Genomic DNA, 18,351 nt, shown 5'->3' with positions numbered 1-18,351 from the left:
ATATATACACAGGCATCTGCTTGAATGAAATTTTAGGCATTCATAGATGACCTGCAACCATTATTGATCTAGAGTGACAGGGCTGAGGGAAGCAAGCTTTATTAAGCACCCCGTATACATCAGGAAGAACATGAACAAATTAGATCCACAGATCAAATCAAATCAACTTTGACTGCTTGCCATATGTATATGAACCTTCCATAGGCTTTGTTCTTGATAGCAACACAAGTTATTGTCAAGGTACATTCTAAACACATGAAACCCTAAAGAGGCAAGATTGAAACCCTACTTTCCACGAGCAATGTGAAGCGATGATCCTGGGCATTATGACCTTGAAGAGCTTGGCTTGGCTGACCTCACCTCTTGAACCACAGCTAGGAGACTGAGGCACACAGGGGCCCAACAACCTGCCCGAGGTTCCTCCATGGCTGAGAACAGAGCTTCTGCTTTCTACTCTCTGTTGTATTACAGTCTCGGCCAGAGGGCCAGCACAGGCAGTGCATGCTATAGGGATTCATGGAGGCCCAGGGCTGGGGAAGACCATGGGAGCTTCGGTGTCCTGAGGGTGAGGGTGGATTCAGTAGTTTTGACAGAGAGAAAGGCATTCCGGGAGGATGGAATCGCACAAACAGGCAGGAAACCAAGAATGATGTGCAGAGGGTCCGTCATCACTCACTGACCCTGAGCACCAGCTCTGAGAGCCACCCCGTACTGCTCTACTCTCATTCCTAGCCCAGCCTCGCACTGGTGGGACCTGCTGCCTCCTCGCCAGCATCCTCACTGCTGCGTTCCTTCTGAAACGTCCACCCCTGCCCAGCTGGGCTCCTTCACTCATCCTGAGCACCATTTCCACGTCACCTTTCACACTCCTCGGAGTTACTTTTCCACGGCTCTTCTCATGATAAAATCCTTCAGCTGCCTGATGCCTAGCTCTTTGGTGAGCAGCTTGGTCATGATCTACCTCAGCTGCCAGAGGCATCTGAACTGATGGAGTCACACTGTGCTCTGAGCACACTTCACAGCCTCATGCCTTCGTACGGGCTGTTCCCTCAACCTGGAAGGCACCGTGTCTCTCGGTCCCCAGACTTTTATGCTTGCCAGCCTGCCTGCACTGTTTGATCCAGAATTTGTAAAATCAGGATAAAATGCAAGTTCCCCATCTTGTTCTCTGACAGTGATGTCCTTCTCAGTGTCCTCATAGCCCTGGACTCCCAGAACTCACATTACCTAGATAACAGGGGTCCTCCCCAACCACCACCACCAAAGAGAAAAAAGCTCCACTAGGCAGCTTTTGTAGTACGCATTTTTCACACTAGGCAAGCATACAGCAACCTGCTCCGAGTTAGTGCACCCAGTGGTGTTGCCTGGGAAGGTTCTCTGGTCACAGTGGATTTTTTTCATGAAAGCAGTTTCACCTGAACTTCATGATCTGCGCTGGCTGATTTAAGAGAACAGCGTGTGGCTGTGAAATTTTGTTTCCTGCTCTGGAAAAACGTCACAGAAACTGTTGTGATGTTGAACACAGCTTACAAGGACAGCACTATGGGAGAAACTCAAGTGTATGAGGGTTTGCTCCTTTCAAAAAAAGTGACATGTCATTTGATGGCAAACCTTGCTTGGAAGGTTCATCACCTTCCCAAGTTTGTGCACTTTTGCTCAAAGATCACTGCACATTTTGTGCCTCGGGTTCTGACTGACCAGCAATAAGAGTGTCGACTGGAATCATGCTGTGCTTTGAAAGAACAGCTCTGAAGCAACCCAGACTTTTTTCCAAGGTCTTTCCTGATGACCAGACACGGTGCTATTCTTATGACCCCGAAGCAAACATCAATCAAGCCAGTGGAAGACACCATTATCACCTCACCCCAAACAAGCTTGTCAAGTGAAATCAAAGATCAAGATGATGCTCATTTGTTTTTTTGATGTGAGGGGGATACTGCAGTTGGAGTTCATTCCAACAGGTCAGACTCTTAAATCAAGCTTTCTATTTAGAGTTTCTGAAAAGATAGTGTATCATTGTGTGACTAAAAAGGTCTGATTTGTGGCAGATTTGCGGGGGACTAGTTTTGCCACTACGACAATGCACCTGCTCACACAGCCCTCTCAGTGCACCAATTTTTGGCAAAAAACAACACGCCACTCTTACCCCACACACCTGACTCACCTGACCTCACTCCATGCAACTTCTTTTTGTTTCCATGAATGAAGAAGGGCATGAAAAGACAGTGATTTGACCATGTAGAAAAGGTAATGAGAAAATGAGGGAGGTGTTGTCAGCCATCCAATGAGTTTGAAAAATGTTTTCAAGAATTGAATCGCAGAATGGACAAATGAATTAAGTGTAATGGAGAGTGTTTTGAAGGTGATAAGGTTGTTTTGTTAAAAAAAAAATCAAATATGTAGCTTTGAAAAAACAATCCTTTTTTAAATTTTTATTTAATTGTACCCCCACATATGCCTGTCCATTCCTGAACTCACTTCTGGAAGGGATTTTCTTTATTCACCTTCACATAGCCAATACCTACTATTCTGGCGCCACACCTATGCTCTGTCTGTGTGTCGTCGACAATGAAGTGAAGTAGGAGTTAAGTATCACGAGTTCGACTGAATCCAGATGTCTGAGGGCTGGAAAGTTGGGATACACGTTATCTCTTGAAGTTGACATCTCCCAAACTGGATCACACCCCAGAGCTCGTTGAAAACATCCCGAGGCTACACCCTTTCACAGATAGGAGTTGGCTCAGATATGTTTTTGTCGTTACAGTTACTATTGGGATTCTTGTCTACAGACAGCTTTTGGGAACCAGTGGGGACTCTCGGGTTGGTGTCACCCAGTGTGGTCAATCACACACACATGCACATGCACGCACACACACACCACCCCATGGGTAGGACTTGCCAGTAGCACCTCCCCCTTCTCCCATAGCATGGGCAGAGTGTCCTGGCCCTGTACTGCGCCATCCTACCTCCCCTAGGGATGCCACTGTTGGGAATCCCATGCCATCGACCCTACCAAGTGTGCCCCGGCCGTTAGTGCAGATGGCCGTCTTTCAGCACCTCTGACCCTTCTTTCCTCAAGCTTATGATAGAATCATGCAACTGATTAACTTTAGTCCAACTCGTCATGGACAAGATCGACAAATAACCGCCCCCAGGTCAACTCTAGCTCCTAGTGGTCTTCGAGCCAAGACAGCAGAACGTTGCCCAGCCCTGCCGCCTGCTCACGATCACTGGATTGGTTCACATCCCTGGTGTGGCTGTTTTGCCAGTCTCTCCTGTCGGGGGCCTAGTGCTCTCCTTGGCCCTGAACTTCACCAAACCTGTTCAAGTCCTTCTTCCTCAGTCGGTTCCTTCTGAGGATGTGTTTGAAGCAAATGGTTCGTTGTGATCCATCGGGTGAGTTTTGAACAGTAAATTGCCAGGCCTTTCTAGTCGGTCTCCATCTGGAAACCCCGCCTACATGGGTCCACTCTGGGTCACTTTATTGGCACAACTTTCAGCTTGGCAACAACATACGAGCCATCACCGTATGACAAACTGACAGGACAGAACAACAAAAGAAAACAACCCTGTCCGTTGAATTGGTTCGTCCTTACAGTGACTTACATACTTATACGTAGGATTTCGGAGACTGTAAAGCCTTATGGGGACTGACCACCTCATCTTTGTGCATTGGAGCAGTGGGTGGGACTTGAGGCGACAAGCTTGCAGTTGTGTGCCCCCAGGAACTGTCTAACTGGATTGCCACACATTCCAGCAGTCCAACCATCCTTGCCCCAGCGCTTGAAGGGAGACCTGGCTCACAGCGTGTCCTCACTTTCTCCCCTGCCAGGCTGTTTGCTGTCAAATGCGGGGGCTGCTTCGAGGCCATTGCACCCAACGAGTTTGTCATGCGGGCCCAGAAGAGTGTGTACCACCTGAGCTGCTTCTGCTGCTGTGTCTGCGAGCGGCAGCTCCAGAAGGGTGATGAGTTTGTCCTGAAGGAGGGGCAGCTGCTCTGCAAAGGGGACTATGAGAAGGAGCGAGAGCTGCTCAGCCTGGTGAGCCCTGCAGCCTCCGACTCTGGTGAGTGCCCGCAGGGGGCAGGGTCTGTGGTGGGGTGGGGCTGGCGTGGGGGTGGAGATCTGCACTGCTTCCTCCCCAGAGGGCCTGCCACCAGGGCAATTGGAGCTTGATGGCAAGGTACTGTTGTTACTTTAAGTGGAGGGACCTCTTCCCAGCCAGCTGCTGCCTGATGATGCCTTGGCACCAGTCGCTCCTCAGTTCCCAGGCCCTGATCCCACACTCATGAGTCTGCGGGCTAACTGGAGTGCCTCTGCTTCAGGCTGAAGGTCTTCAAGTCAGCTGGGCTAGCTGAAGACAGTGAACTTGCCTCCAGGAGAGGGGTCAGGATCAAGTGTGCTCCCATGATTCGTTCTGAGTCTTTCATTTTGAAGCAACAGCCGCTATCCTGTCCCATCTTCTCCTACCAATAACAGAGGCACAGGAAGGCAGGCTCAGTCACAGGACCACAATTAAAGTCTCTTCCACACCAGAGATGCTAATACGTACTCCATTACCCAAAGCTAATTACGGAGCCAAACCTAAAGTCCAAACAAAACAAGAAGACAAACTCACTGCCCCTGAACCGATTCCCACTTGTAGCAACCTACAGGACAGGCTCAAACTGTCCCTTGGGTTTCTGAGACTGTAACTCTTTATGGGAATGGACAGTCTCATCTTTATCCTGCAGAGCAGTTGGAGGTTTTGAACTGCTGACCTTGAGGTTAGCAGTCCAATCCAATGCGTAGGGGGAGGAGAAATATACTCCATGCACCACAAGATGCTGGCAAGGCACAGCTACAATATTCTTAGAGGGATATGATGAACTGGAACCAATAATTCAGTCGACCATCGCCACATAACTGTCCCATTGTCTCATCTGTCAAGTGGGAAAAATGGAATCTAGCCAAGTCTCAGCAGATAGTTTACAGAAAGGAAGTAGATTCTATTTATTCCTCCTCTTGACTCACCCACTCCTTACTTCTAGTTGTCTTTGAGGTGAGGGGGGAAAGAGGAGGTAGAAGAGGCACAGAGATTTTACCAAGCCATTTTATTAATCCAGAGAAATTCAATTACTACTGCTATTCTAAGGTGTTAGTCCACACAGGGCAACGTTTCCCTTAGCCTGGTCTCCCTTTGCTCTCAAATATCTGTGAGGAGCAATGAGGTGATGTCCATGTGAACTCTGCCAGTGCTGCAGTGTCCTGGCAGCCTGCTTGCTGCTTTAAGTAAGCTGGCATGAAGACTGGTTCAACGCCTTAGCTTTCCTCGACTTCCGTTCAGTTGAGGTTAATCTCACCTTTCCAGGAGCACAGTCAATAAGGTGTTGCCTGTCTGAAGGGCTAACTGGCCTCATTCTCAACTGAGCCGCGTCTCCCTCGCTATTCTGAACTCATTACAGGAAGGGAGTGTTCTCCACTTACCTTTACATTGCTCCTGCCTACTACCCAGCATGGCATATAGGGATCCTCTTTAGTTGTTGGTTAAGAAAGTCATCTCACCCACTCATCTGTCCTCAAGGGTCGTGCTGTGCCCATCTATTCGTGACCCCCACCCCCACCCCATTCCACACCAGAATACAGCAAAATATTAAATTCCCAAAGGGTTTAAGTGCTCTTGGGATCAGAATGCCAGCATGACCTTTAAACAGTCAGGCACATGAAGAGGGACATTCCATTCCTTCCCACGTGGAAATAGACGCTGGTTGTCCCACGTGTCAAAGGCTTACGGATTTTAATTAATTACAAACTCAATGTGGGGCATTAGTGTGTATTGTCGCCATAGAACCCCACCCAACGCCACTGCAAAGAAAGAAAGAGCTTTTCTAAGCAGTTTTAATGGAAGTATATTTTCCAGAGTAAGACACCTATAATAGACACTCTTTCTGACCTCATATTTAGCAATTTGTTCAATTCTGAACATTCCTTTTTTTAGACCAGTATTTAAAAATGGAAGATTTCTGGTCTATTTATGCTTGCTTTCATTCAGTAGACCAAGCGAATGTGAGCTTCATGTCCGGCGTGGAGTCAGGATATGAATGACAAGAATAGTAGGGGGTGGTCACCTAATGATGCCAAATGATGGAACCGTAGATATGTCAGCTGGAAACATAAGGATTAGGTACAGGAGTAATAGTGCCTTAGACTGGCTGGATCTGCCCACTGTGTTCTTAACTTTAGAAGACAGAGTTAGAATTCAGTCATTCAATTACTCAGTGAACTCATAGAGATAGATAGAGGGGCAGCTTTAGACTCAATGCGGGGAATGTTAGAATGCCATTCTAATCAGTAAGCTGAGCAGAGGGAAACGACTCGGGAGATAGACACCCCTCATCGCCATTTGTTGGAGTTCATATTGGGGGAGGGGGATACGGGAAGAACGTTGATGTCCTTTTCAAATCTAAGAATCTATGATGACTTTTGAAGCTTTCAATGAAGTGACCTGAGAGTCTCAACTAGAATCAAATATATTGAAACATGCTGTCTGAACCACTCATTTAATCATTTATGTGAATACTTCCTACACTGCACCATAAAATGTTTGTGTACAAAAGCCTGTCTCACTAAAGAGAGCTCAGGCTTCCAGAGAACCCGGGTCCTGGTTTTTAATTCCTCTGCTCCCTTCATGATGTTTAGTAAGCTGCTGAGAGAAGAGCAAGTGATCAATAAGTACTTAATGAGCTTAATTAAACCTGCAAGGGAAGAAGCCCACTTAGGGGGTTGTTAAAAGCAAACCATTTACGGATCCATCCCAGTACAAATACATTTCTGTCCTGAGTGGTTTACATATTGTAGGCACTTGATAAATATTTGGTGAGTGAATGATTGAATGGCCTGTCATCCTTAACATTTTTATCAATAACTCGGATGAAGACATAGAAAGCAGATTTACTCTGTTTGCAGATGACACAAACCTGCCAGGGAATGCTGGTGTGGCAGCTGATACTCTTCAAGTTTTGAAAATATTTTGACAAAAAGGACAGCACAAAGTCATCGAGATAAAATCTAATCAACCCAGCCAATAGGGTCAACCAATACCTTCAACCACACCTTCCCCCAGCCAGGGGGTGGATTAGAGTAAAGGCAGTGTGGTAGTTACATAATCTCCAGTCAACTTGCGAAGGGGTGAAGTCTAGCCTGTCAATCAGGTGGCAACTTAAAGACATCATTTAGAGGTGCAAAGGAGATAAGTAGCTTACTGGAGGCCAGATATACTCTCTGCTTTGTATTCCTCATGACAAGACACATGGACCTACACTAGAGCCCAGAGCTGGAGGAGCCATGTGGAGATCCACGCCAGTGCTGAGAAGCTCACACCACCACTGGATCCACAAGACTTTCCACCCACTGGGCTGTGATCTGTCTTCCTACATTTGGCATCATTGCATGTGTTTCGTGAGTCTGAAGAGGAATTTTTAGATTGGTATCGGACACATGGGCTAATTTCAGACTTATGGATTTGATCTGGACTGGGCTGGGATGCTTTCTCAGTATTCAATTGCTCTTGTATGTAAAGCTCTTTCTTACACACACACACACACACACACACACACACACTCTAACCATTGTGCCCCCAAACTCAGCTGTAAAAATATGAAATGAGACCTGTTTTGATGGAGTTTCATGTGGGTTTTTTAGTTGAACATAAAGTCAATAGGAGGCAAAAACAAACAAACATGTGCTGCATGAATCGAAGGCCTGTAAAAATCAGGGTATTTTCAATGCCCTCAAATGCACGTGAAAGCCAAACAACGAATAAGGAAGGAGAACCAAACAAATAATAGAGACCTTTGATCTGTGGGTGGCTTTAGAATATTAAAGATACTATCAAAATAATAAGCCATCAAAATAATAAGCAAATGTGTGTCGGAAGAAGGCTTTTAGACTCCCTGAGAAACATGTTGCGATGCCTTGGCCTCTGGCGAGAGACTCAGCAACAGGTGTGACTATGCGCTTGTCTTTGACTGGAGAATTGTGGGCTCTCGCCATTGGTAGGTACGGTGGAGATTATCCAGTTCAGTCTATTGCCAGGTGTCCATGCAGGCACTGGTTGTGTATCTCCAGAGGCAGAGGGAGGCACTGAACTGACATCTGGCTGTCGATTGTCAGAATGGGTACATTAAAGCCCCACAGTTTGCCTTGGTGTAAAACTTCAACCCTTGATCTAGGTTCTACTTTTGGAAATTCACCCATCAGTTCGTGTCTTCTACATATATCAGCTGTTTAAATTGATGGCTGAGTTCCTGTATTAGTCTAGGTACTTTGGAGAAACAAATCCACAGCAACTCATATATAAGAGAGAGTTTTATGCAAAGAAAACGTGCATCACAAAAACATCCCAACCCAATGCTGCCCAAGCCCACAAGTCCAACATTAACCCATTTACCCAACACCAGTCCACAAAGTCCTCCACCTCACAAAACAGAGGCAATGATGCCGACTGCAGGAGGAAAGCTGAGTCAGTGAACGAATAAGCATCTCAGCACTAGCAGAGGTCTCCACACGGCTGCTCCAGCACCCAGGGCTGCATCGGGATAGATCCATGCGGCTTCTCCTTGGGGATGTCTTGTAGGAAATCCATCTTGCAAGCTGAAGCAGGGAACTGCTAAGGCAGCTGCACCCGATGCAACCATCACAAAACAAGAGACCCGAGAACTAGAAAGGCGAGGCTCACCACCCATTTATCCCTCCGCCTTTCAACCAGCACCACATGTGATTATCGGCCAGGCTGGCACAATTAACTACTCAGTTCCTAATACCCCTACCCTTCTCTCTTTCTTTAGTTCTCCCCATTTTCCCATCCTCATGTGAGACTTGTTGGCACCTCTGCAATAACACTAGAATATCTTTAAGGGAAAGGAATACTGTTTTTCACGTGTAATCGGAATCGTGTAGCCATTGAGTTAATTCCAATATCCAGAAATTCTATAGGACAGAACAGTACTTCCGGGGGTGATGCATTGAGCCGTGATCCTCATGGTTGACAGTTCGAAACCACCAGCAGGTCCGAGGGAGAAACACTGGGCTTTCTACTCCCCTAAACAGTTACAGTCTTGGAAACACACAGGAGGTTGATATGAGCCAGCATTGATTTGATGGCAGTGAGTTTGGGTTTCATCTCTATTGAAGAAGATCGCAGTTTTCTCCTGCAGAGCGGCTGGTGGGTTCAAAATGCCCACCAGGACTCCCTCTGTTTCGAACTGGTGTCATCATGCTCTGGATAATGAGTACCACTTATTGTGGGCATCCCGATGTACTGATGTCTCCACGATTCATAAGCTCCTTTGACTGGAAATAAAATAACAAAGGGGTTAGGGGCTGACTGGGGGCTATCATGACTACTGGCCAGTACTAGTTTCATTGCTTTTTTCTACTGTGTGGATTTGAACATCTTCTTCTAAAATCTGAGGCTATGTGAGGCTGATATTGCTCCTGTGCAACAACAACAGAAAAAGAAACTTGTTTTGAAATAAACGTTTAAACCTAAAGAATAGTTTCAAGGATGGAGGATGAGTTCCTGTAGACCAGCGGTTCTCAACCTGTAGGTCACAACCCCTTTGGGGGTCAAACAACACTTTCACAGGGGCCGCCTGATTCCTAACAGTAGCAAAATGACAGTGATGAAGTAGCAACGAAAATCATTTTATGGTTGGGGCGTCACCACCACATGAGGAACTGTATGAAAGGGGTATGGCATGAGGAAGGTGGAGAACCGCTGCTTTAAAGCCTTCCTATAGCTTCCCCTAATGCTAGTAATTTATACAGCCACAGTACATTTATCAAAACGAAGACATTTATCATCGATACAACACTGTGAACTAAATTACATTATTGCTAGGTGTAGTTGAGAGACCATATAAACAGCCAGAATGAAACACTGCTTGGTGCTCATGACCGTTGCTATGCTTGATCCCATCACTGCAGCCACTGGATCACTCCATCTTCCGTAGGGTCTGCCTCCTTTCCCCTGACCCTCTACTTTACCCAGCAAGACGTCCTTCTCCAGCGGCTGGTCTTTCCTGTTGACGTGCCCAAAGTACACGAGATAAGCTCTTGCCATCCTGGCTTCTTAGAAGCATTTTGTGGGAACATCTCCCAACATACATTGGTTTGCTCTGGCAGTCTGCGGTGCGCATGCTCTTCACCAACACTGTAATTCAGAGGCATCAATATGTATTCAGCTTCCGTATTTGTTGCCCAGCGTTCACATGCCTATGCGGTATTTGAAAAGATTATCCTATGGGCCAGGCACACCTTCACCTTCAAAGTGACATCTTTGCATTTTAACACTTTAAAGAGAGCGCTTGCAGCAGATTTGATTTACTGGCTGCTGCTTCCATGGATATTGATTGTGGATGCAAGTAAAATGAAATATTGGACAACGTCAGTCTTTTCTCCGTTTATCATGATGTGGCTTATGTGGCACTTGTGAGGATTTTTTGGTTTGTTTTTTTTTTTATGTTGAGGTGTAATCCATGAAATCTATGGGTTCTCATCTTAAGTGTGTGACGTCCCTTTCAGCAGGCAAGATGGTGCCATCTACATATAGCAAGTTGTTAATGAGACTTTCTCCAATCCTGGTACCTCATTCTTCTTTATTTGGTATGTCTTCTCTGATTATCTGCTCAGCATACGGAATGAGGAAGTATGGTGAACAGGTGAAACCCCGGCACACACCTTCTTGTTTTTAAATCATGCTGCTGCTCCATGTTCTCTTGAAACAACTCTCTTGGTCTTTATCTGGATTCTGAATGAAACGTTTGTTCTGCAATTTCTATTCTTCTCCATGTTATTCAATAAAACATAGGTAAACATCTTTCTGGTACCCTCCGCTTTCAGTTAAGATCTATCAGATGGCTGGATTTAATGATATGCCTTTAATGATGTCATTAATGATATCTCTCAGTCCACGTCCTCTTCTGAAATCTGGCCTGAATTTCTGGCGGCTCTCCATTCATGTACTGCTGCAACTGCTTTTGAATTATTTTCATCAAATTTTACTTGGAAGTGCTATTAATGACATTGCTTTAATATTTCTTTATTCTATTGGATCATCCGTGTTTGAAAACTGTAGCTCCCTTCCACTCACTTGTAGTTGTCATCCAAGTTTCATGGTATAGATGAGGGACCACTTCCGATGTTGGGCAGCTTGTTGACAGATTTTGGTTCTTGATCATATGCTACCCATGGAAATGTTTGAACATCAACCTATTATTTTTGATATAATGCCTCTGACTTCCTTCTTTTAATGCTTCCTGCTGCATCTTCCAACATTTTGACCATTAAAAAAAAGTCACTGCCATGAGTCAACGCTGACTCAGGGCGACCCCTGGTGAGTTCCCAAGACTGTAACTGTTTGGGGGAGTAGAAAGCCCAGTCATGATCCTGCAGAGCTGCTGGTGATTGCGAACTGCAGACCATGCGCATCACAGCCCAACCTGGAACCACTACACCACCAGCCCTTCAAAATTGCAACTTGAGGCTTAACCTTTTTCTTCAGTTTATTCCATTTTGTCTTTCTAACCTCAGGTCTTTGCCTACTTCATTGTCGTACTTTGAGTCTCTCATCGAAATGTGGGCAGCGCTTTTACTTCATCATCTCTTCTGCTTGTTTTAGCTATGGTAGTCTATGTTCATGAATAAGGTTCAGAGTCTCTTCTGACGTACATTAAAAAAAAAGTCTTTCTTGTATTTTTAATGACTTTGATTCCTTCATGTATAACGTCTCTTTTGTCATTCCATAACTCGTCTTTGGTCATTGGCGTCATTTAAATGAGTCAGGTCTACTTTTGAGATTCTCTCTAAATGCAGGTGGAATACGTGCAAGCACATATTTTTGGCTCTTGTGGACTTGTTTTCATTTCCTTTAGCTTCCCTGTGAACTTGCATATGAACGGTTGATGGTCTGTTTCACAGTTGGCCCATGGCCTTCTTCGGACTGAAGATATTAAGTTTTACATCATGTCTTTCCACAACTGTAGTGATCTGATTCCTGCGTATTCCATCTGGTGAGGTCTACAGGTCGAGCTACCATTGTCATTGAAGAATGAAGTTGTTGATCTTGCAAAATTCTGCCATGTGATCTCCGGTGTCGTTTCCATCATAAAGGCCATCGTTTCCCATTGCGAATCCTTCTTTGTTTCCAGCTTTCACATTTCAATCACCAGTAATTTTCAATGCATCTTGATCACATGTTTGACCAATTTCAGACTGCGAATATTGGTGAAAATCCCGTGTCCTCCCTCATCTTTGGCATTAGTGTTGGGTGTGTACATTTGACTAGCCACATCCCCTGGTTTTCTTGAATGGATATGGATGGTGTCCTTCCACTGACAGTGCTGTCCCTCAGAGTAGAACTTGGCACGCTCAAATGTGACACCATTCTTTTGTCATATGGCATAGTAGACCATATGACTGGACGATCCCAAATGGTTAATCTGAGTCCATTTCAGCTCAGGAACGCCTAGCCTGTTGTTCTTTATGCATTTTATTTTATTTTTCAGATGGGGATGGCTGATTATCGTTGTCACTCTTGAGAGGATGGTTTCTCCACTGGGAATACACATGACATCTAATATGCTTTGGAACCTCGGGCCACTTTGTGGAGTTGTTTGGGAGCAGAGGGATGATAGAGCACTAGCTCGGTTGCATTAGGGTGCAAAAGGGGCCTGGGACCCTCAAAGAGAAGGAACAACTTGGTACTACTGAGTAATGGATCCATTTCTTCAGGGACTGAATGAAGGGGGTTCTGAGTCAAATCTGGAGTGTTTGGGCAGAGGGGAGAGAAGGGTAATAGGGGTGTACAAATGAGGGGGTTCCTGTCTCCTGAGCCCTTGGGGTCCTGGGTTTACTTTTTATTGTGAATCAGATGGAGTTTACATATCATTTTTGCATCCCACAGTTCAACAACTATCAAACCTCCCAACAGCGTGCAGTTTTCCACTACTCCTCACTCGTTGACCCTCTTGTTAGCCAATGTTCACATTGATGACTAGAGTAAAAAAAAAAAAACCCAAAAACTGCTCTTCCATTTTACTTTCGATGACTTCTAATTTTCCTCGATTTGTACCTTATATCTTCCACCTTCTGTTACTAATGGGTCTTCCTTCTCAATTGTAGTTTGCCCCATCTGCAAAGGCAGGACTCAAACACTTTGCTCCTTCTACATTATGCAAGTTGACTCTCTAGTTTGAAGAAGTAGCTCTTCCCAATCATGTGTTGAGTGCCTTCCAATGTAAGGGGCTCATTCTGACACCATTTCAGATAGTCTTCTGCTGCCATTTTTAATGTTCTTAGTGGTTACTTTTCAGAAGTGGATTACCTCTTATTTGTGCGTCTTAGTCTGGAAGCTCCGCTGAAACCTGTCCGCTGTGGGAGACCTTACTGGGATTTGAAATACCAGGAGCATAGCTTCCAACATCACAGTAACATGCAAGGCACCACAGTATGACTAACGACACTTAATAAGTGGGACTATACTCATACTCAGTTTTGTCAGTTTCCCACTATACCTACTCCTCATTTATTCCACATTTACTGTTTCACATAGTGAAAAAAGCTGCTATTTAAATATTTTTCACATTAATGATGTATATCTGGCAGCAATAAGCACTAAGATATGAGCTCAGAGTACCACTGACTATGGTGGTTAAAGCTATGTGCCAACTTGGCTGGGCTCTGATTCTTTGTGGTCTGGCAGTTATAGAATAATGAAATTTGGCAGTCATGTAATGATGCAATTTGTCAATTATGTGATGAGGTAGTCATCTGCCACTTTGTAATATGATGTCATCATGCACTTTTTTTTTTAACATCTGCACTTTTACATAATGCTGATTTCCCCATAAAGACCTGGTTTTTGGGACCTGACTATGCTGAAAAGTGAGGAAGAGTGTAATACGAAATCAGCTTAATATATTGACTGATCACCTAAAAAAAGAAAGAAAAAAAGGAATCAGCTTAAGTCATCTTAAAATTAACTAAGACCCGTGTGTTTTGCGAGAGAGAAATGTTAAGTATGCTGTAGAGACATGTTGAGGAAGGGTATGTTGTAGACATGACATACAATACTTGCTTTGCAGCAAACCCTCAGATCCACACGCTCAGTGTCCTGAGGCCAGTGGGCAGGGGATGTGGGTGGGTAGGTGTTTCTGTGGGGAGCAAGGACTCTGTGTGGATTGGGGAAGGGCAGGTCCCCTCCTGGCTGCAAATCCTGACCTAATCAGCTACGCCTGAGGTTTGAAATGGCACAGTCCTCCAGCCTGAGTTAGTCACAGGCTCGAGATGAGTGTGCTGCAGAGTTCAGCTGCAGGGCTATGAGCAGTCCCAGGGGCTGTTTCTGAAATGTGTCCTGGAGCCTGAGAAAGCATTTGGTCACTGAGTTTCACATAAATGCTGATTTTTGCATAATGACCTGGTCTTTGGAACCTGCTCGTGTTGCTATGTGAGGGGCCGGTGTTGTGTCATTTATCTGTTCCAGAATTTACTTCCCGAACCACATTATATCCAAGGTGCAGATTTTTTAAAACAGTTAAACAAACTTCCCTTTTTCTGTTGTTGGAGATTACGGATCAGTGTTAATTAGGTTCATATTTTTAATTTTTAGCCCCTCATCAGCAGTCTCACTATTGTGTTTTATTTTTAAGCATCTCTCCTTGTTTTTGTTTTGTTCTATGAATTGCTTTGGGGCTCATTTGTTTAGCTTTCGTTTTTTTTTCACTCCTGTAGACCATAATGCATTTTAGACGATTCCTAGCCTTACTCCTTAGCCAGGGCTTTCTCCCAAGCTCCTGCTAATCACCATTCCCAGTGGCTTTCCTAGGTTTCCTTATTGTTCAGCCCGCAGCTGTAGCATGCCTTTCTGTATCTTCTGAGGGTCGGCACTAGTGGGAGGGCAAGGTACGGCTCCATTAGGCAGGCACCCTGCGCACAGAGAGGGATTTTCCCAGAGGAAGCTTGGTTCTTGAAGTCTTCATCATTCTCTTTATATAAAGGAGCCTTCATATTTTAGATCAACACAGCATTTCCTTGGGAGGTGTGTGTGTGTGTGTGTGTGTGTGTGTGTGTGTTCTCGATGCACTGTGAGGTTTATGCTGCTTCTTGCTTGTGTCTTCCACTCACCTGGTGGCTTAGTAGAGGAGGCATATGGTGGCATAGTGGTTATGCATTGGGCTGCTAACCATAGATCAGCAATTTGAGACCACCAGCCGCTCTGAGGGAGAAAGGTGGAACTTTCTACTCCCATAAAGAGTTTCAGTCTTGGAACATCACAGGGGCAGTTCTACCCTGCCCTGTTGGGTTGCTATGAGTTGGAATTGACTCAATGGCACTGAGAGTGAGGTAGTATAGTGGTTACTCATTGAGCTGCTAACTGCAAGGCCACTAGTTTGAAACCACCCACCTCTCAGTGGGAGAAACATGAGGCTTTCTACTCTCAGGAGTTACAGTTTTGGAAACCCACAGGGGCAGTTTTACCCTGTCCTGTTGGGTTGCTATGAGTCAGAATGGACTTGGCAGTGAGTTTGCTTGTGAGCTTGGTCTTAGCGTGGTGCCTGGCATGTAGGAAGCATTCAGTAAATGTTTGCTTCTTGGCTGCACAAATCAAATGTGTCTTGGTCATTTTAGTCCCTGGGGTCCCTGGCAGAGAACCACCAAGCTCAAATATGGTTTTCTTCTTAATGGAGCCCCCAGCACATGCTGGGATTTGTGAGACAGTCTTAATTTTCATTGGGAGAGAGGATGGCCAGGTGCTCGTTCTCCTCCTCGGAATCTGGTTCATCATCCACTGGTGTGTGTAGACGTGGCTCTCGTTTCCTTCTACAGCTCTGGAACTGATTGTTACCTGGGTTCACTACAAATGGAGTAACCCATCACAATGAATTCCAATGTAACCTTGATATAGTAGTCAGTTTAGATGTAGCTATTTGAACAATGTAACCATATTCATATTAATTAGCCTGAGCACAGCCGTTTTGTATGGACCCAAATATGGCCATTTTGTGACTACTGGAATTCCCGGTAACTGCTGTTTTCTGTAACTGCTGAGCCATTGCTATTTATTCTTGAAATTGCTGATGATGAGTCTAAGTTCCCTGCTCTATTTTTGTAAGGTCCCATATTTCCCAACCCCATAACACCACCTGCCTTTGTATCCAAGTTCTCATATTCTCCATTTAGTGTGACACTATCTGCCTGCCCCCTGTAGCTTGCCTATTCCGTAGTATAAAAAGCTCCACCTGCCCCTATAGCTTATTTATTCCATAGTATAAAAAGCTCCCACTTCCAGCACTCAGGGTCTTGGGAGAAGCAGGCTCAAGCTGCACCATGGCTGCAGCTTTAATTGAAAGGCTTACTGGCTTTAATTGAAGTTGTGTGTGTGGGGGTGGTGGTGGTGGTGGTGGTGGTGTGTTAATGGATCCCATCCTGGCACAATACAGAAGCATTACTTTTACTAAATCTTTGCAACCCTTCTTGTTCTCTAATACATTAGAATACACAGAGGCAGCAATCACCTCACAAAAATGCCAACTTGGCCTGGGATTATTCTTGTCGGTCAATACTAGTGCCTTTCAAATGTGAGGGGGTAGAAAGCTCAGATCAAGATGGCAGAGGCCTAAGGCAGTCTCCTCCTCAGACTGCACTGGAATGAGCTTGGACTCTAGAGGCAGGTCTGGCTTTGGCCCTTGTGTGATGCACGGTCCATGGCACGAGCCAGGACCTCTCCTGTGTTTTTCAGATCGTTGACAACGCATTAGCTTCTTTCTCCATCACCTCCCAAACATCTCATCTTCTGTCTTGGCTCTTCCAGCTTAGATACTTGTGGCTTGCTGACCTGGGGACAACTCAGGAAGTAAAGCAGGCCCACAGACATCAGTTGGGGTGGCCGGGGTGCATGCATTGGAGATGGATTGGCTCACACTGGGGGCCTGCATGTTTCAGAGGTGCTTTGCAGCCCTGGGTATTCCAGTTAACATTCTAGAAAGTCAATACAGAAGACTAAGAGAGAGCCATCTTGGAAGTCCCTGCTGGGACTCGATAGAAATTCCAGCAAAGAATGAAGGGCATTCTCTAACCCAGATCCCGATCTCACATAGACTAGAGCAATGAGGTTTAGCTTAGGTAGGTAGGCCCTGAGCTGTTTTTATTGCCAATTGTCTTCTTATTCCTAAGCACATCTGTTGGAACATAGTTTTCCTGGGGGTGGGTCTTTCCGTGGTACTCTCTCTGAGGGTGGTACTATGTCTCCCCTTGCTGAATGAATTGCTTATGGAGTGGATTAGACTTCTGTCCTGTGACACTGAACTTGGACTCCAGAAAGGACATTGAACCTGACAGTTACCAGTTAGTGAATGCTATGTACAGCTGGGGCCAAAGTCACTATTTCTGTTTGCTTTGTTATGTCACATACCAGTCTGTTTGCTTTGTTATGTCACATACCGCAATCTACTTAGGTTTTGTAGGTAGCCACCTACCAAAAGAAGCCAAACTCAGCCCATTGAGTAAATGCCGACTCACAGTGACCCTGTAGGACTGGGTAGAACTGCCCTGTGCATTTCCAAGACAGAATTCTTTAAGACAGTAGAAAGACCCATCTTTCTCCCACAGAGCAGCTGGTGGTTTTGAACTGTTGACCTTGCAGTTAGCAGTGAATGTATAACCCTATACCACCAGGACTCCCAAGGGGTCATCTTACTAACCTGTAATCCAATAGCTATTTCTTACAGCTACCTGCATTGTGCCAGACTCTCTCCGATGGCTGTACTTCAGTTGCTGCCAAGAAAGGGCAGGGGAGTTAGTGGATACTGAACAGGACAGTTGGGAAGGTGGAGAGCGAACTGAAAGGCTGGCAGTGGGCACCCATCAGTGTTTCCCAGGACAAAGAGTTGGCGGATCTGCTCTAGTAAATTACGGCCCATGAGACTTTGTCACATGGGGTAACTGAGTTTGAATCAATTCTAGAGTACCCAATAACAACAAATGTCAGGGGACAGAGATATGGAATAGGGGTGGATCTTGTCATTTGATAATAAGGAAGACACGAAGAAAGGAGCAGTCCATTAAAACAATTGCAATGCACACTCACAACACAACTTGGTGTAGCTATGAGAATTACTCTGATAAACATTATGTTAATACAGAAATTGCATAGTTACCATATTCAGATCTTTTTCCTAGAGCATCATTTTTCTTTTTCTTTTTTAACATTTTATTAGGGGCACACACATCAATTGTGTAAAGCGCATTTGTACATCGTTTCTCAAAACATTTTCTCTCCATTTAAACCCCCGACATTAGGTCCTCATTTTTCCCC

At 45.2% G+C, this 18,351-nt stretch overlaps 1 protein-coding gene across 1 annotated transcript in view; it reads left to right on the top strand.

The window, feature by feature from the left end:
* LMX1A (LIM homeobox transcription factor 1 alpha) overlaps positions 1–18,351 on the top strand; it is a 209,144-nt gene that overhangs the window by 139,766 nt on the left and 51,027 nt on the right. The window contains exon 3 of the mRNA XM_004706764.2: positions 3,833–4,065. Within this exon, the coding sequence (XP_004706821.1) occupies positions 3,833–4,065 (233 nt within the window). The remainder of the gene's footprint in view (positions 1–3,832; positions 4,066–18,351) is intronic.

This window comes from Echinops telfairi, unplaced genomic scaffold, assembly GCF_000313985.2.
Source record: "Echinops telfairi isolate 266 unplaced genomic scaffold, ASM31398v2 ScPeMD7_7424;HRSCAF=8462, whole genome shotgun sequence".
Taxonomy (NCBI): domain Eukaryota; kingdom Metazoa; phylum Chordata; class Mammalia; order Afrosoricida; family Tenrecidae; genus Echinops; species Echinops telfairi.
The sequence above is the reverse complement of the archived record's forward strand: the minus strand, read 5'-3'. Positions and strand labels throughout refer to the sequence as shown.